Source organism: Triticum urartu, chromosome 4, assembly GCF_003073215.2.
Source record: "Triticum urartu cultivar G1812 chromosome 4, Tu2.1, whole genome shotgun sequence".
In the NCBI taxonomy this organism is placed as follows: Eukaryota; Viridiplantae; Streptophyta; class Magnoliopsida; order Poales; family Poaceae; genus Triticum; species Triticum urartu.
Genome location: NC_053025.1, coordinates 565,296,449 through 565,315,870, shown reverse-complemented (window position 1 = coordinate 565,315,870; position 19,422 = coordinate 565,296,449). Strand labels below are relative to the sequence as shown.

Sequence of the window (19,422 nt, the reverse complement as noted above, 5' to 3'; positions counted from 1 at the left end):
GATTACACAAACTCGGTGAGACCGAATTTGGTAATTAGCTAACCAGAGAGTTGGTCAGGCAAACTCGGCGGGACCGATTTGCTCTTTCGGTGAGACCGAGTGAAACTCGGTGAGACCGAAAAGTTACAAAGGGGGAACACTGAGTTTACATTGCAATCTCGGTGGGACCGATTCGCTCTTTCGGTGAGACCGAAAAGTTACGAAAGGGAAACAGAGAGTTTGCAACCCCATTTCGGTGAGACCGAGATCCTTATCGGTAGAACCGAATTGCTAGGGTTTGGCAGTGGCTAATGACAAGTGAAACTCGATGGCGCCGGATAGGAAGAATTGGTAGGACCGAGTTTGGCTTAGGGTTTAGGTCATATGTGGATATGGGAAAGTAGTTGAGGGTTTTGGAGCATATCACTAAGCACATGAAGCAAGAGGCTCATTAAGCAACACCTCATCCCTCCTTGATAGTATTGGCTTTTCCTAAAGACTCAATGTGATCTTGGATCACTAAAATATAAAATGAAGAGTCTTGAGCTTTTGAGCTTGAGCCAATCCTTTGTCCTTAGCATTTTGAGGGTTCCACTTTCACATCCATGCCATGCCAATCATTGAGCTTTCCTGAAATAATCATCTTGAAATAGCATTAGCTCAATGAGCTATATGTTGTTATGAATTACCAAAACCATCTAGTGATAGTTGCACTTTCAAAAACGATGTGTGAAGGCACATGTCGATGATGTTGTGCGCTGTGAGGAACGGGTAGGGGCACATCAGAGCTCTGTGAAGGCGCAAAGACTTCGTGTGCAGACAAGGTCGACCTCGAGCCCCTAACGGGGATGAAGAATAACGACTACGGCGGGGATATGATTTGGGCAGTCGAGGAGGTAGGGGAAGCCTTTGAGGTCGCCGTGCCAGAGTGCAAGACAAAGAGAACAACAAAGAGGGTGTTTTCTCTGGTATTACGAAGTTTGCGCGATTAACATTCTGGTTTTTAGGGGTGAGTGGGTGATGCGGCCGAAATGTGATACATCAGGGGGTTAGGGCATCTCCAACAATGTTTCTCAAGTCGGGCTCGCTATCAGTTCGCGGACACGGCGTGGGACATGGATACGTAAGTGGCCATCCAACCATGTCCATTAAATGTATGCACCTATTTTTCTTTTGGTGGTCATTTGTGAAGAACTCGATCTGCATCTGACTTTGCATATTTCTCTTGTGAAGCTCACCATCAAAGTCGGAGCCATCTCATGCTGGTGTGTGTTTGACTATTGACATGTGTCGACGTCAAGATCCATGTAGTTCGCGAATAGCGCTTTGTTGATGGTGCTCTACAGTAAATTGAATTTGGAGTGAGACGACGACACTCGTATGCACTCTTGACGGGTGTTTTTCTTCTCGGTAACGCCGGGACATTCTCATCGGTAGCCAGGTTGGCCAAAGTGCTCTATGCTGTCAATGTGGACGAGTCGGTCCGTTTTTCGCTAATTAAATAAACAATTTATTGTCTTCTTAGTTAAGAATAGTAAAACAGCATCCGCCCTCTCACGAATTGAGTGTTCCTAGCCGTGCGATTTCACATGATGGACATTCCTAACCGTTGGATATTCGTTTGTCACTATGTTTACCGCGAACTGGGCTAAATACTCCCGTAGCTTTTTTGAAAATAACAAAACTATTTCCATATCCATCGAGCTATAGTCACTAATTTGAACAATAGTTTACGAAAAACAGAAGACAATACATTTGAAAAGTATCCAGGAGCGCGCCATTTGAAACGGAACCCACCTTGACTTTGCTTGGCTCCTCGCTGCCAAGTCAATATTGGAAGCCCCCATAAAACCTCCTCATCTCCCTACCAACTAACTGTACACATCCATCCGCCTCTTTAAGCTCCATCATAACAACCACCCACACACACACGGGAGCGCAGAGACCGGAAACACCAACGGGCAGCAGCAGAGCGGTACTAGTCGGCGGTACTTGCGGCTGCAGCAGAGTCGAGAGAGAAACCAAGAAACCAAGATGAGACGACTCGCCGGCGGCGCCGCGCTGGTGCTCCTCCTCCTCCTGGCCATCACCGCCAGGCCTGCCGCCGCCGACTTCTTCTCCCCTCTCAGCCCCCTCCTCGCCCCCGTCATGGGTAAGTCTCCCCGCGCGCTTCTCCCAACGCCGCCGGCGATGTCAATTACTACGAGCTTGGCCGTGGTTTCTGACCTGGGGTTGTGTGGCCGACGCGAGCAGGGTCGCTATGCAAGGCGGTGGCCTGCGGGAAGGGGAACTGCACGGTGACCACGGGCCTCCCGGGGTACAGGTGCGACTGCGAGCCCGGGTGGAAGCAGATGCACGTCGGCGACAGCCTCAGGTTCCTGCCCTGCGTCATCCCCAACTGTAAGTGCGCGCTCCTCTTGCGTATACGTCCTTTCTCTTCCTCCATCAATGGGCAGCCATGCCAGCCCAGAAATGCCGGAATTGTTTGTTGTACCGGTGACGGTGCGTAACTGCATAACACCTACGTCCTGGGATGCCTAATCTGTCAGCAACTTTTCTGAATTCTGACCCACGATTAGCTTCTGAATACATATTCTTGTTTTGTTGTAAAATTAGTTCTCAGGAAAGTAGAATATTTCAGCAATCTGAACTGCGCCAGAACTCTGGATGGTTTATATGCATCTCGAATACATTGTGATGTGGACTTGCAGAGTCACGAAGTCCATTTTGTACTCCAAAAGGATGTCCACTTTTCAGTCTGAATAAAGTCGATTTTTAGGCATTGAAAGTCCACATGTACATAAATCTCATTGGTCCACCAAAACGCGTAGTACTCGCAGTTTCTCAATTCTGTTTGCTGTCTCTATTGTTGAAACAGACAGGCATGGGTCTTAAATCTTTAACATGCATCTCTATCGGTCAGAATAGGGATAAGTTACTTTTAAATGCTTCTGCCTTCCTGTCATCTTCAGATTTTCTTTTCAATCAAAAGTGCCCTCTTCAGGGTTCTTGTGTTTCAGTATGTTTCTTCCTACACCTGAAGGAACACTTGTGTATACTAATCCAATGCACAGAAATTAATCAATATTATCTGCACACAAAATATTACAGAGTTTTGCTTATATCATCCCACATAACCAACAAGAGCATATCCCTGCAGGTACCATTGATCGCTCATGCTCTAACGACAATTCAGCCCCAACACCGGCGCCTTCACCCAAAAATGTCTCCGTCTCGGCAGACCGTAACTACTGCACCTTTACCGCTGCTTGTTTTCCTATTTGTACATTTTGTGCTCATGTTGTTTTCATTTAATCTGTAGTCATGTTTATTGATCTCTATGTGTACAATCCTTTTTACAGCTTGTGACTTAGCTTACTGTGGTTCGGGGGGCACATGCAAGAACGCCACGGGGCTCAGCTACCACTGCGAGTGCAAGGAGGGCTTCAGCAATGTTCTGAACATGACTACAATGCCTTGTTTTCAAGACTGTAAGATCATATGGACACAAGCAACTTCCCATCTGTACAGCAAAACCACGCATCTCACATCTAACTCCTGGCATCATTTCAGGTTCTTACGGAGCGGATTGCGCAGCCATCGGGATCCTACCATCCACAAACTCCAATTCTACAGCACCACCAGCTGGCTCTGCAAGTGTTTCAAACAATTGCAATGCACCTGTTCCAGGTATAAAAGGCTTCCTTCAGATATGTCTCGACATCTGCATCGGTCGTACGTACGGGTGAATTTACTGTCATCGCCCCTTTGTTACATCATTTGCAGGATCTGTTTTGCGGCAAATTCTACTTCCTCTGCTAATATTGGCCTCACTGGCCATGGGTCAGGCGACATGAACAGAGGATGGTTTATACCACGGTATAACACTAGAGGGAGTATTTGTTCACGGACAGGGTAGAGCTTTTAGCCCGTTAGAGATGTACTTTGTTGGGTGTATGTCGCTGCTGCAGTATTTGTTTTGCACTTGTTGATTCTTCTACGGTGCGAGAATTGATGATTTAGTGTGAAAATGGAATAAACTGTCTCTGTGAATAATTCTATAATATTAAATAAACCGATTGTCTATTTGATTGTTGGGTGGCTGAAACTTTTCATGTTCTTATTTGTGATGTCGATTTCCTCAATGACAGAATCCTATGCTCTATAAATAGAACAAAGCAAAAAGAAGTTTGATATTTTTCATCATAAAAAATCTACATGGTACTTCTTTTAGATTTTAATAAAACTAGACATTCTAGCAATATTATGAGCATCTACATTGTAGACCCTTGTTTCATGTTTGAAGGAAACATCTCGTAGAACCTCCAGCTTGCGCGTGACTTCGGTTAAGATCATGACTTCCTCTCCTCTGCTTCCTTCATAGATACTTCTGACAACCCCCGTAGAATCAGAGGCTATAACAGCCTTATACAGATTTAGGTCCTGCATCAAGCACAGCCCTTCGCGGCACGCCATTACCTCAACACAAACTGGGTCGTAAACAGTCTCCATAACGAATGCCGAAGCCCCCAGGTAGGTACCATCATCAGCACGAAAAATAGCTGCAGCCGAGCACCTGTTGTTCTCATATGACAATGCAGCATCAACATTACCTTTCACAGCACCATTTGGCTGCCTCTCCTGCTGACCTCTCTGTTCTGCTGAATCGATCAAGCCCAGCTCATGCAACAAATGTGTTATAAAATTGCATGTTTCAAAAGGGCTCTGATAAACATCTTCATGTATGATATCTCGCCTTGCCTTCCAGACTGCCCACAGGGCAGTAATCATCTTCACATTATCTGTACTGGATAGGAAATCATCCATCTCGAACAACCAGCTTCTAGCATTTGGCTCACCGCAGCTCCTCGGTTTATCATAGAAGTTCTTCATCGACCAGTACCCAAACACATCAAGCCATTCTGCACTCCACGAATCCTCGCTCCAGCCACAAATGCTGCAAACACTAGTCGGTGCCAACATCTGCAGCGGGTAAGCTTTGGCGCGCAAGCCTCAAAGCAAAAACTTTTAATTTAGCCGGTATTGAATGCTTCCACATTCTTGTCCATGATCTTTCAATTTATTTTTCAACTCAGACCCACATGCTCGCGCATCTAGTACTCCTACTTTTAGAGATTATTACAATCTGCAGTATTAGTACTGGGCCGGAAAAATGAAAGAACAAGCTATGAAGTGCTTGGTTTCCCTCACCACCAACCATTCCTTATCGTGGGCCTTCATAGCTGCCTTGTCAATTGGTACTTGGGCCATGAATGAGTTAACTAGTGAAATGTCAGTTGTGAAAAACAAAATCGATAAGTGGGTTGGCATGTGTGGCTTTTTTTTAGGTATGGCATGTGTCCACCTAGGACATTCTAGCAATTTGTATCCCTGTGAACATTATACATGAATGGTACCCCTCATTTCTCTAAAAAAAAATTGAAATATGCTGCCTTCGATTCCATTCCCACTCTGATTTTGTTTTGTTTGTTCATGAGTGGAAGTTTTGGGTAAGATAAATGTTGAATGTACTTCGCTTGGAAAACTAACAAAGCGGGACGCGGTAATTGCTACTCCCTCCGTTTCAAAATAGATGAACCAACTTTATACTAACTTTGTACTAAAGTTAGTACAAAATTGAGTCATCTATTTTGGAACGGAGGAAGTAGGTGCGTGCAAATTTTCGTGAGCAAATGGCGTGCACCCAAAGCCTTGGCTTGGCTGCCGGCGATATTCAGCAATCAGCACACCAGAGCCATGGGCTGGATCAACTGCTACTGAAAACACTCTGCCTCACCAAGCAAAATATCATCTCGCGTGGTTACCTGCGCCTAATCCGCCACTGCTTAGCGACACAATGAACATCTGACAGGGCCGCCATGATCTGCAGATTCAGAGATTCTCACTGTGCTTGCTTGCGTCGCACGCACGTACAACGCCTCGGCCCTGGCGAATCTTTGCGTCTGCGTGCAGGCGAAACGCTTGCTCGTCTCTGCTTTGTGTTTGATCTGATTCAGTCATACAGTTACGCTGCTGCGTCGCTCATCTGTTCCGCGTGGAGGCGAGCGAAACCACCACTAGCTTTGCTGCGAGAGCAAGCGACCGCGCTCCCGAGGATACTATTGGTAGACACAGTGCTGAAGCCAAGCTAAAGCTTTCGCAGGGGGGAGCAGGTGGCACCCTGCGACGACGTCGACGGGGACGACACTCTTTGCGTTTCTGACGACGAAAAACTGCACACAGAAAGGAGCCGTGCTCCAATCATGTCCTCTATATATATTTTAGAGAGAAACTGGAGGAGCACAAAGATCTCACAAGAGGAGGACAGATGTTCCTGCTTCCCAACAGCATTTCATTTATAACAATGGAAGAAATCTACCAGCATCCACTTATATGATGCAAGCAGCCCAACAACGCATCCTTTTCAGTAAGCTAATTCCAGATAAGAATCCGGTGAAATTTGGGCGGCCAGATTCGTGCATGAGAGAGACAGCCGACAGCTGAGCTGAGCTTATTAGCAGTGCTCCCGTCAGATCAAGTCATGGAATTACTATTAGTTGAACGCATGTAGGAGCCATAAAAGAATGAATTCGAGGATGCCCGGGGCTGGATCACCTTTTATCGGGACTCATGTGCCACCACCAATCCACCATCCCTGGCCGGCTCCATGGGCTTTAAAAAATGTTCAGGGACATGGCTCGGTCTCCATCACTGACAGGAGTTAGTACGCCGGCCCCCGGAAAATTTCCACGCGGGAGAAACAGCTCCAAGAAAATCACACATCTCATCCCCAGCTAGCTCACCCCAGCTCAGCTCAGCTCAGCTCAGCTCAGAGACACTGTAGGAAAGGAACGAGGTTCATGCCAAATTCCCAGGCCTCTCCCCCTCTCCCGAGGAAAGAGACGAGGTTTTCACGGACGGAATGACCAAAAGGTGGGGCGATAGGGAGGAAAGCCACCGTTTCTGTTCCCTCGGCGCAGAGGCTGTGCCTGCCCCCTCTCGCCGGGGACGCCTGCAGCCTCATCGTGCGTGCCTGAATGAATGGCGCAGAACGCTGCCGCCAACATACATAATTCAGAGATGATTGAGCTACGGCCATGCACGTAGATAGGCCTGCGTGTGAGCTGAGCCTACGGCTAAGTATAGTATTGCGTGCAAACAAATGACGGGCGGCGATAATTCATAAACAAACACGTAAAAAAAGGGCACGGGGTGGCATGCATGGCGTCCAAAGTAGGGCATTCAGGCCTCCTCATCCCCTCTCCTCTCTAGGGAACTTATGCTGATTTGACGCGAGCAAAGCAGCAGCAGCGGCAGCTGGGAGTAGCAGTAGCATAAATTAGTGCCACTGCCGGGGGGAAGCCTACCGTGCCGTAGGCCACTGTTGCTGTGGCGTTTGTATACTAGGCGCGCGCAGGCTTTTTCCTTTGTTTCTTGCTCCTGTGAAGAAAAGAGTCTGAAGAAAAGAGAGAGGGGCTCGTGCTGCACTGCTGCAGCTGCCATGGCATGCAGCTCGGGCTGTTCGTCGCGCACTGCAGCTGTAGCTCTACACTCCTAGGAAGAGGAAATCCCTGCTACTGTTCCCGCCTCATCTTTTGGGGGCCTAGCCATGGTTTTCTGTACGCGCTCATACTATATGCGGCTCTACGAGGCACATGCCCTGCCATGGAGTGCGCTTGTGCTGGAACGGATGGAGTGAGGATAAGAAATTGTTCTGAACGTTTTCATGGGGGAGATTGTTTCTTGTTTCTTTGGGTGTGGTGTGGTGTATTGAACTGGCCACAAGATCCAGGGAATCCCAAGAACAATTACAGGCTCCATCCAGACATGGAAAACGCGTGTAGTAGCAGGAAGTGAAAATTTGGAGAGATCCAGCGTAAAAAAAAATGAGGAAAAGAATCGACGCCTGAGAGATTCGAACTCTCGCGGGGAAACCCCATGTACTTAGCAGGCACACGCCTTAACCACTCGGCCAAAGCGTCTTTTGTGGCTAGTTTGGCATACTGGATATTTTATACGTAAGGAAGCATGCTCGAACAGAGCAAAATGATGAGGAAGATGTTGTCCATGAGGAAATATACATCATAGATTAACGAAAATTAGTCGGAAAATCACTCCTCAAAACCGGAAGTTGGCTTGGCGACTCGACAAGGAGAAGAACCAGAGAGAGAGAGCGTGAACGAACAATCTCGATCCATCTCTCCACCTCTTCGGACGCGACGACAAGACACTGGTTAAAATCTCCAAGAACTGAACAATGTTATTACATACATCGAGGAGGAAGCCTCCATGTTTGGTTTCTTTCCATGGTTCCATGGATCTCTCTGCGCTCCGCTCCCTCTTCTTCTTCTTCTTCTTCTCTAGCTAGATCCCTCTGGTTGCCGTGCGTGTGCTGGACCTCCTGGCCTTGTGCGCGCAGGCAGCCGTGGCCTTGAGGAGCTAGCTCCCGTGAGTGAGCTGAAGCAGCCGTAATGGCGGACCGAGCCGGGAGCAGCATCAGGGCATACATATATGTGCAGACGGAGCCGTGGACGGGCGGTCATGGCATGAAGAGCCTGTCGCCGCACTTGCAGCGCCAGGCCTCCGGGTAGTACTCGAGCGGGAAGCTGACGCCGGGCTGGATGGCCACGTGCACCGGCCGGCACGGGTGGCACCGCCCGCACCGGCTCCGGCACGTCGGCGGCGACGAGCCCGGGCCCACCAGCTCCCTCCGCCGCGCCGCCTCCGCAGGGTCCTCCCACGAGTACTGCTCCAGCGCTGCTCTACCGCCGCTGCTGCCGCTCCTCCGGCTCGTCGCGGCGCACCCACCTGCAGGAGACATACACATGCGCGGCGCACGTACGTGTGAGCTAGAGCTCGCCTTGTATATAATGCCGAAGAAACACGGAGAAAGTGCATGTCGCTGGCTGTCTTACCGAGGGCAGCGGCGAGGAAGAGGAGGTGGAGGAGGAGCGCCGCGGCGAGGCCGCGCCGGCTCGCCCAGCCCATAGGTGGCCGAGCGTCTCCGCTCAGCTAGCCCACCAGATCTCGTATCACCCACCGAGCGTCCGGCGTCTGTGTCGCGCCTGGCAGGCTAGCTCGAGGACAGGCCGGAGGTGGTGACCGGCGAGGGGGGAGCAGCAGGAGGGAGAAGAAAGCAAAGCGAGAAAAGCAGAGCGAGAGCGGCGCTGAATGCCGCTGGCTGCTGCTGCGGTGCACGAGGGGGACTGACGCGGACGGAAGGGGGTGGGGTGGAGTGGCGTTTGTGTGCGCGCGCGAGTCAATCCGCACGCACGCACGGAGTAGTCATGGACTGTGCGTGCGGGCTCTGCAGCGCCGGAGCCATAAAGGAGAGAGGGAGAGAGGGGGGGAGAGTGAGAGGAGAGATAATATAGAGAGAGAAATCCAGAGCTGGGGCCGTGTGGTCTCGCCGTGTCTGTGGGTGTGGTGCCGCCGGCGTCACCGCGTGGAGGGAGAGGCGGCTTTGTTTTTGTTTTTTTGAGGGTAGAGGCGGCTTTGGTTGGGAGGTTCGGGTGTGGCTCGCTCGCTCGCTCGGGTCGCGCCCGGCCGGGCCAAGCGGCGGCGGCGGCAACAATCCGGCTCGCAGTCTGTGCGCCCAGCGTGGTGGGCCCGCTGCCGGTAGAGGCCGGGCCGAGCCGGGGCCTGGCAGCGGCGGCCCGTGCACCCCTTACCGGGACCCGTGGGCGGGCCGGGTATGGCCGTATGAGTGTGTACGTACTGCTGCTTCTTCTCCTCTCTCTCTCTCAAAAAAAGGAGTGTACCCTAAAAAAATGAGTGTACTGGTGGTAATTTCGCCCATCGGTCTAATCCACCGACTTAACCATGAGATGAGATGGCCATGCTCGCACCCAACCACCCGCATGATGGCTTATCAGCGTTCAAGAGCCAACCATTGCCTTCACATCAGTCTCTCGCCGTTTCGTTCCGTCACGTCTCCGAGTTACGCATCTCATCACCACCTCATGCGTGCACGTACTACACGTAGCGTAGGTACTTTCCACACGCATGGCCGTGTTGGTCCTGATGGCGCTTGTCACTGGCCACAAGACCGATCAGCTCACGGATGGACGACGGGTCGGACACTCGGAGTGCCGGTACTGCTTGTCACCGGCTGGAAGATCGGCCCATGGTGGACCGACTGGATCGATTATCATCTCGTTCTATGTTTGCTCGTCTCTCTCTCTCTTTTTTGTTAGGTTCTTCGTTTGGCGATGGCGCTTTATAATTGCGGAACATGAGTAGCTAGGCTACCTAGATTCCGCCTAATCTAGATGCAATGGCCGTCCCATCAGTCCTTGGCGTCCTGCTCCGCCTCGTCGCACTGCACTGTGCCACCTTTCTCGATCCTGGATTAATGAACTCGATTAATCAGACAGACGGACAAGTACGCTTGGTTGGCACATGCATGTCTCCGCAGCTACTGCTGCTCTTCTCTGCTCTTAAACTCCTGCCGGGTGGTCAATCCGTAACGCTAAGCATGAAGCGCTGGTCCACGATTACCACAGTACGTACTGCTGGTACGGTCTTCCAGCGCACGCGCCTCTTTCAAAATTGATAGAGATACTCCTTTTGAGTCTCTAGGTGGAATTAATTTGGATGGTTACCCGGGACCTGCCCCTGTCTCGACGCATCCTGAGCGATCATGACACTGCATGGCGCTCGGCTTGACGATGGGCACCATTACGCCGTTGGCATCGCTAGATGATGGGTTAGCCGACGACAACGGGGCCGTCCGCCGAGAAGGGAGCCGTCAAATCAGCGACCCTGGCAGGTCGAGCTCCCGCCGAGAAGGTTGCCAACTTGCCAAGTACTCGTAGTGGCAGTACGCGTACTTCCCTTCTACTAGTGGAGTACTCCCTCTGCAAACCAATATAAAAAACGTTTAGAATACTAAAATAATGATCTAAACACTCTTACATTAGTTTACAAAGAAATTACATTTTAAGAAACTAGGTTTAGATGAGCAATTGAATGCACGAGCCTTAACATGTTAAGCCAGGCCAGCGTGCACGATAAGGAAAGGCAAAACGTGGCCACGTCTCTTTTGTTTACAGCTTCTAGTCGGGATGTCAAAATGACCCTCCAAAGGGTTCATGTTCCTGCCTCTGTATACGACCAACAAAAAGAAATTCCTTGGTCTAAAACACATTCTGCGTCCTGGTGCGTGCGTGAACAACTCCAACTTGATTCAGGCACGGACGTACAGCATTCACGCTATCGATGTCCCTTTCTTCAACGAGAGAAACGCAAACAAAACACAAGCACGGATCTACCAAGAATCTACAAATTTGGGATGGGCCTCTTCATTCCCTTATTATCAATCATAATCCCCCACATTAGCTTGCCTGTAAAAAAATTGACCAACCTTTTGTATATGTAGCATTACTCATTAAATATAAAGTCAACGTGTACACGAGTACATAAGGGCCACCTTGCGAGTAAGGGCACATTTCTTTGGTTAAAATACATATGGTTCCTGCAAAACAATAACGTCCAACAAAGTGTTGTAAGTACCGACATGGATAACTGTTGAGTTTCGTAATAATTTCAAAAACATTCCTAATTTCAAAAACATTCCTACGCACACGCAAGATCATGGTGATGTATAGCAACGAGAGGGGGAGTATGATCTACATACCTAGTAGATCGACAACGGAAGCGTTTGGTTGATGTAGTCGTACGTCTCCACGATCCGACCGATCAAGCACCGAAACTACGGCACCTCCGAGTTCTAGCACACGTTCAGCTCGATGACGATCCCCGGACTCCGATCCAGCAAAGTGTCGGGGAAGAGTTCCGTCCGCACGACGGCATGGTGACGATCTTGACGTACTACCGCTGCAGGGCTTCGCCTAAGCACCGCTACAATATTATCGAGGACTATGGTGGCTGGGGGCGCCGCACACGGTTAAGGAATAGATCACGTGGATCAACTTGTGTGTCTCTGGGGTGCCCCTGCCTCCGTATATAAAGGACTAAAGGGGGGGGGTGCGGCCGGCCTAGGAGAGGCGCGCCAGGAGAGTCCTACTCCCTCTGGGAGTAGGATCCCCCAATCCTAGTTGGAATAGGATTCGCGGAGGGGGGAAAAGAGAGAGAGGGGCCGGCCCCCTCTCCTTGTCCTATTCGGACAAGGGAGGGGAGGGGCGCGCGGCCCATGTGGGCTGCCTCTTCTCTTTTCCACTAAGGCTCATGGCCCATTTAGCTCCCGGGGGGTTCCGGTAACCTCCGGTACTCCGGTAAAATCCCGATTTCACCCGGAACACTTCGATATCCAAATATAGGCTTCCAATATATCAATATTTATGTCTCGACCATTTCGAGACTCCTCGTCATGTCCGTGATCACATCCGGGACTCAACTTCGGTACATCAAAGCATAAACTCATAATATAACTGTCATCGAACCTAAGCGTGCGGACCCTACGGGTTCGAGAACAATGTAGACATGACCGAGACACGTCTCCGGTCAATAACCAATAGCGGAACCTGGATGCTCATATTGGCTCCTACATATTCTACGAAGATCTTTATCGGTCAGACCGCATAACAACATACGTTGTTCCCTTTGTCATCGGTGTGTTACTTGCCCGAGATTCGATCGTCGGTATCCAATACCTAGTTCAATCTCGTACCGGCAAGTCTCTTTACTCTTCTGTAATACATCATCCCGCAACTAACTCATTAGTTGCAATGCTTGCAAGGCTTAAGTGATGTGCATTACCGAGAGGGCCCAGAGATACCTCTCCGACAATCGGAGTGACAAATCCTAATCTCGAAATACGCCAACCCTCCTAATCTCGAAATACGCCAACCAACATGTACCTTTAGAGACACCTGTAGAGCTCCTTTATAATCACCCAGTTACGTTGTGACGTTTGGTAGCACACAAAGTGTTCCTCCGGCAAACGGGAGTTGCATAATCTCATAGTCATAGGAACATGTATAAGTCATGAAGAAAGCAATAACAACATACTAAACGATCGGGTGCTAAGCTAGTGGAGTGGGTCATGTCAATCAGATCATTCACTTAATGATGTGATCCCGTTAATCAAACAACAACTACTTGTTCATGGTTAGGAAACATAACCATCTTTGATTAACGAGCTAGTCAAGTAGAGGCATACTAGTGACACTCTGTTTGTCTATGTATTCACACATGTATTATGTTTCCGGTTAATACAATTCTAGCATGAATAATAAACATTTATCATGATATAAGGAAATAAATAATAACTTTATTATTGCCTCTAGGGCATATTTCCTTCAGTCTCCCACTTGCACTAGAGTCAATAATCTAGATTACACAGAAATGATTGTAACACCCATGGAGCCTTGGTGCTGATCATGTTTTGCTCGTGGAAGAGGCTTAGTCAACGGGTCTGCAACATTCAGATCCGTATGTATCTTGCAAATCTCTATGTCTCCCACCTGGACTAGATCCCGGATGGAATTGAAGCGTCTCTTGATGTGCTTGGTTCTCTTGTGAAATCTGGATTCCTTTGCCAAGGCAATTGCACCAGTATTGTCACAAAAGATTTTCATTGGACCCGATGCACTAGGTATGACACCTAGATCGGATATGAACTCCTTCATCCAGACTCCTTCATTTGCTGCTTCCGAAGCAACTATGTACTCCGCTTCACATGTAGATCCCGCTACGACGCTTTGTTTAGAACTGCACAAACTGACAGCTCCACCGTTTAATGTAAACACGTATCCGGTTTGCGATTTAGAATCGTCCGGATCAGTGTCAAAGCTTGCATCAACGTAACCTTTTACGATGAGCTCTTTGTCACCTCCATATACGAGAAACATATCCTTAGTCCATTTTCAGGTACTTCAGGATGTTCTTGACCGTTGTCCAGTGATCCACTCCTGGATTACTTTGGTACCTCCCTACTAGACTTATAGCAAGGCACACATCAGGTCTGGTACACAGCATTGCATACATGATAGATCCTATGGTTGATGCGTAGGGAACATCTTTCATATTCTCTCTATCTTCTGCAGTGGTCGGGCATTGAGTCTTACTCAACTTCACACCTTGTAACACAGGCAAAAACCCTTTCTTTGCTTGATCCATTTTGAATTTCTTCAAAACTTTGTCAAGGTATGTGGTTTGTGAAAGTCCAATTAAGCGTTTTGATCTATCTCTATAGATCTTAATGCCTAATATGTAAGCAGCTTCACCGAGGTCTTTCATTGAAAAACTCTTATTCAAGTATCTCTTTATGCTATCCAGAAATTCTATATCATTTCCAATTAGTAATATGTCATCTACATATAATATCAGAAATGCTACAGAGCTCCCACTCACTTTCTTGTAAATACAGGCTTCTCCAAAAGTCTGTATAAAACCAAATGCTTTGATCACACTATCAAAGCGTTTATTTCAACTCCGAGAGGCTTGCACCAGTCCATAAATGGATCGCTGGAGCTTGCATACTTTGTTAGCTCCCTTTGGATCGACAAAACCTTCTGGTTGCATCATATACAACTCTTCTTCCAGAAATCCATTCAGGAATGCAGTTTTGACATCCATCTGCCAAATTTCATAATCATAAAATGCGGCAATTGCTAACATGATTCGGACAGACTTAAGCATCGCTACGGGTGAGAAGGTCTCATCGTAGTCAATTTCTTGAACTTGCCGAAAACCTTTTGCGACAAGTCGAGCTTTGTAGACAGTAATATTACCGTCAGCGTCAGTCTTCTTCTTGAAGATCCATTTATTCTCAATTGCTTGCCGATCATCGGGCAAGTCAACCAAAGTCCATACTTTGTTCTCATACATGGATCCCATCTCAGATTTCATGGCTTCAAGCCACTTTGCGGAATCTGGGCTCACCATCGCTTCTTCATAGTTCGTAGGTTCATCATGATCGAGCAGCATGACTTCCAGAACGGGATTACCGTACCACTCTGGTGCGGATCTTATTCTGGTTGATCTACGAGGTTCAGTGGTATCTTATTCTGAAGTTTCATAATCATCATCATTAGCTTCCTCACTAACTGGTGTAGGTGTCACAGAAACAGTTTTCTGTGATGCACTACTTTCCAATAAGGGAGCAGGTACAGTTACCTCGTCAAGTTCTACTTTCCTCCCACTCACTTTTTTTGAGAGAAACTCCTTCTCCAGAAAGTTTCCGAATTTAGCAACAAAAGTCTTGCCTTCGGATCTGTGATAGAAGGTGTATCCAATAGTCTCCTTTGGATATCCTATGAAGACACATTTCTCCGATTTGGGTTCGAGCTTATCAGGTTGAAGTTTTTTCACATAAGCATCGCAGCCCCAAACTTTCAGAAACGACAACTTTGGTTTCTTGCCAAACCACAGTTCATAAGGCGTCGTCTCAACGGATTTTGATGGTGCCCTATTTAACGTGAATGCGGCCGTCTCTAGAGCGTATCCCCAAAATGATAGCGGTAAATCGGTAAGAGACATCATAGATCGCACCATATTCAGTAAAGTACGATTACGACGTTCGAACACACCATTACGCTGTGGTGTTCTGGGTGGCGTGAGTTGCGAAACTATTCCACAATTTTTCAAATGTACACCAAACTCGTAACTCAAATATTCTCCTCCACGATCAGATCATAGAAACTTTATTTTCTTGTTACGATGATTTTCAACTTCACTCTGAAATTCCTTGAACTTTACAAACGTTTCAGACTTATATTTCATTAAGTAGATATACCCATATCTGCTTAAATCATCTGTGAAGGTGAGAAAATAACGATAACCGCCACAAGCCTCAATATTCATCGGACCACATACATCTGTATGTATGATTTCTAACAAATATGTTGCTCTCTCCATAGTACCGGAGAACGGCGTTTTAGTCATCTTGCCCATGAGGCACGGTTCGCAAGTACCAAGTGATTCATAATCAAGTGGTTCCAAAAGTCCATCGGTATGGAGTTTCTTCATGCGCTTTATACCGATATGACCTAAACGGCAGTGCCACAAATAAGTTGCACTATCATTATCAACTCTGCATCTTTTGGCTTCAACATTATGAATATGTGTATTACTACTATCGAGATTTAACAAGAATAGACCACTCTTCAAGGGTGCATGACCATAAAAGATATTCATCATATAAATAGAACAACCATTATTCTCTGATTTAAATGAATAACCGTCTCGCATCAAACAAGATCCAGATATAATGTTCATGCTTAACACTGGCACCAAATAAAAATTATTTAGGTCTAATATTAATCCCGAAGGTAGATGTAGAGGTAGCGTGCCGACTGCGATCACATCGACTTTGGAACCGTTTCCCACGCGCATCGTCACCTCGTCCTTAGCCAATCTTCGCTTAATCCGTAGTCCCTGTTTCGAGTTGCAAATATTAGCAACAGAACCAGTATCAAATACCCAGGTGCTACTGCGAGCATTAGTAAGGTACACATCAATAACATGTATATCACATATACCTTTGTTCACCTTGCCATCCTTCTTATCCGCCAAATACTTGGGGCAGTTCCGCTTCCAGTGACCAGTCTGCTTGCAATAGAAGCACTCAGTTTCAGGCTTAGGTCCAGGTTTGGGTTTCTTCTCTTGAGTAGCAACTTGCTTGCCGTTCTTTTTGAAGTTCCCCTTCTTCTTCCCTTTGCCCTTTTTCTTGAAACTAGTGGTCTTGTTGACCATCAACACTTGATGCTCCTTCTTGATTTCTACCTCCGCAGCTTTCAGTATCGCGAAGAGCTCGGGAATAGTCTTATTCATCCCTTGCATATTATAGTTCATCACGAAACTCTTGTAGCTTGGTGGCAGTGATTGGAGAATTCTGTCAATGACGCAGTCATCTGGAAGATTAACTCCCAACTGAATCAAGTGATTATTATACCCAGACATTTTGAGTATATGCTCACTGACAGAACTGTTCTCCTCCATCTTGCAGCTATAGAACTTATTGGAGACTTCATATCTCTCAATCCGGGCATTTGCTTGAAATATTAACTTCAACTCCAGGAACATCTCATATGCTCCATGACGTTCAAAACGTCGTTGAAGTCCCGATTCTAAGCCGTAAAGCATGGCACACTGAACTATTGAGTAGTGATCAGCTTTGCTCTGACAGACGTTCATAACATCCGGCGTTGCTCCTGCACCAGGCCTGGCACCCAGCGGTGCTTCCAGGACGTAATTCTTCTGTGCAGCAATGAGGATAATCCTCAAGTTACGGACCCAGTCCGTGTAATTGCTACCATCATCTTTCAACTTTGCTTTCTCAAGGAACGCATTAAAATTCAACGGAACAACAGCACGAGCCATCTATCTACAATCAAACATAAACAAGCAAGATACTAATCAGGTACTAAGTTTCATGATAAATTTAAGTTCAGTTAATTTACTTAAAGAACTCCCACTTAGATAGACATCCCTCTAATCCTCTAAGTGATTACGTGATCCAAATCAACTAAACCATGTCCGATCATCACGTGAGATGGAGTAGTTTCATTGGTGAACATCTTTATGTTGATCATATCTATCATATGATTCACGCTCGACCTTTCGGTCTCCGTGTTCCGAGGCCATATCTGTATATGCTTGGCTCGTCAAGTTTAACCTGAGTATTCCACGTGTGCAACTGTTTTGCACCCGTTGTATTTGAACGCAGAGCCTATCACACCCGATCATCACGTGGTGTCTCAGCACGAAGAACTTTCGCAACGGTGCATACTCAGGGAGAACACTACTTGATAATTTAGTGAGAGATCATCTTATAATGCTACCGTCAATCAAAGCAAGATAAGATGCATAAAAGATAAACATCACATGCAATCAATAAAAGTGATATGATATGGCCATCATCATCTTGTGCTTGTGATCTCCATCTCCGAAGCACCGTCGTGATCACCATTGTCACCGGCGCGACACCTTGATCTCCATCGTAGCATCGTTGTCGTCTCGCCGAGCTTGTGCCTCCACGACTATCGCTACCGTTTAGTGATAAAGTAAAGCATTACAGCGCGATTGTATTGCATACAATAAAGCGACAACCATATGGCTCCTGCCAGTTGCTGATAACTCGGTTACAAAACATGATCATCTCATACAATAAAATCTAGCATCATGTCTTGACCATATCACATCACAACATGCCCTGCAAAAACAAGTTAGACGTCCTCTACTTTGTTGTTGCAAGTTTTACGTGGCTGCTACGGGCTTAAGCAAGAACCAATCTTACCTACGCATCAAAACCAGAACGATAGTTTGTCAAGTTGGTGCTGTTTTAACCTTCACAAGGACCGGGCGTAGCCACACTCGATTCAACTAAAGTTGGAGAAACTATCATCCGCAAGCCACCTATGTGCAAAGCACGTCGGGAGAACCGGTCTCGCGTAAGCGTACGCGTAATGTCGGTCCGGGCCGCTTCGTCCAACAATACCGCCGAACCAAAGTATGACATGCTGGTAAGCAGTATGACTTATATCGCCCACAACTCACTTGTGTTCTACTCGTGCATATAACATCAACATATAAAACCTAGGCTCGGATGCCACTGTTGGGTTTCGTAGTAATTTCAAAAAAATTCCTACGCACACGCAAGATCATGGTGATGCATAGCAACGAGAGGGGGAGTATGATCTACATACCTAGTAGATCGACAACGGAAGCGTTTGGTTGATGTAGTCGTACGTCTCCACGATCCGACCGATCAAGCACCGAAACTACGGCACCTCCGAGTTCTAGCACACGTTCAGCTCGATGACGATCCCCGGACTCCGATCCAGCAAAGTGTCGGGGAAGAGTTCCGTCAGCACGACGGCGTGGTGACGATCTTGACGTACTACTGCTGCAGGGCTTCGCCTAAGCACCGCTACAATATTATCGAGGACTATGGTGGCTGGGGGCGCCGCACACGGCTAAGGAATAGATCACGTGGATCAACTTGTGTGTCTCTGGGGTGCCCCTGCCTCCGTATATAAATGACTAAAGGGGGGAAGGCTGGCCGGCCAAGGAGGGCGCGCCAGGAGAGTCCTACTCCCTCTGGGAGTAGGATCCCCCCCCCCCAATCCTAGTTGGAATAGGATTCGCGGAGGGGGAAAAGAGAGAGAGGGGCCGGCCCCCTCTCCTTGTCCTATTCGGACCAAGGGAGGGGAGGGGCGCGCGGCCCATGTAGGGCTGCCTCTTCTCTTTTCCACTAAGGCCCATCATGGCCCATTTAGCTCCCGGGGGGTTCCGGTAACCTCCCGGTACTCCGGTAAAATCCCGATTTCACCCGGAACACTTCCGGTATCCAAACATAGGCTTCCAATATATCAATCTTTATGTCTCGACCATTTCGAGACTCCTCGTCATGTCCGTGATCACATCCGGGACTCCGAACAAACTTCGGTACATCAAAATGCATAAACTCATAACATAAACTGTCATCGAAACCTTAAGCGTGCGGACCCTACGGGTTCAAGAACAATGTAGACATGA

At 47.8% G+C, this 19,422-nt stretch overlaps 2 protein-coding genes and 1 non-coding gene across 3 annotated transcripts; 1 reads left to right on the top strand and 2 right to left on the bottom strand.

Annotated features, from left to right (window-relative positions):
• The first annotated feature begins 1,863 nt into the window (after positions 1–1,863).
• LOC125554172 (neurogenic locus notch homolog protein 1-like) lies at positions 1,864–4,070 on the top strand. Its single transcript, XM_048717770.1, has 6 exons — positions 1,864–2,131; positions 2,233–2,379; positions 3,140–3,223; positions 3,342–3,470; positions 3,553–3,669; positions 3,766–4,070. Exons 1-6 carry the CDS (start codon positions 2,014–2,016, stop codon positions 3,834–3,836), a joined length of 666 nt encoding a protein of 221 aa, XP_048573727.1. The 5' UTR covers positions 1,864–2,013; the 3' UTR covers positions 3,837–4,070.
• A 3,809-nt stretch (positions 4,071–7,879) lies between these two features.
• TRNAS-GCU lies at positions 7,880–7,961 on the bottom strand. Its single transcript has one exon. It is a non-coding gene; the product is annotated as a tRNA-Ser (tRNA).
• Positions 7,962–8,026: 65 nt separating this feature from the next.
• Positions 8,027–9,316, bottom strand: LOC125554171 (EPIDERMAL PATTERNING FACTOR-like protein 4). Its single transcript, XM_048717769.1, has 2 exons — positions 8,895–9,316; positions 8,027–8,787 (listed from the first exon to the last, which is right to left on the bottom strand). Exons 1-2 carry the CDS (start codon positions 8,965–8,967, stop codon positions 8,519–8,521), a joined length of 342 nt encoding a protein of 113 aa, XP_048573726.1. The 5' UTR covers positions 8,968–9,316; the 3' UTR covers positions 8,027–8,518.
• Positions 9,317–19,422: the final 10,106 nt, after the last annotated feature.

Coding starts and splice junctions, on each gene's coding strand:
- LOC125554172 (XM_048717770.1), top strand. CDS start 2,014: ATGAGACGACTCGCCGGCGGCGCCGCGCTGGTGCTCCTCCTCCTCCTG. Junction 2,380..3,139: donor GCCCTGCGTCATCCCCAACT/GTAAGTGCGCGC, acceptor ATATCCCTGCAG/GTACCATTGATCGCTCATGC. Junction 3,670..3,765: donor TTGCAATGCACCTGTTCCAG/GTATAAAAGGCT, acceptor CATCATTTGCAG/GATCTGTTTTGCGGCAAATT.
- LOC125554171 (XM_048717769.1), bottom strand. CDS start 8,967: ATGGGCTGGGCGAGCCGGCGCGGCCTCGCCGCGGCGCTCCTCCTCCAC. Junction 8,788..8,894: donor CTTCCTCGCCGCTGCCCTCG/GTAAGACAGCCA, acceptor TGTCTCCTGCAG/GTGGGTGCGCCGCGACGAGC.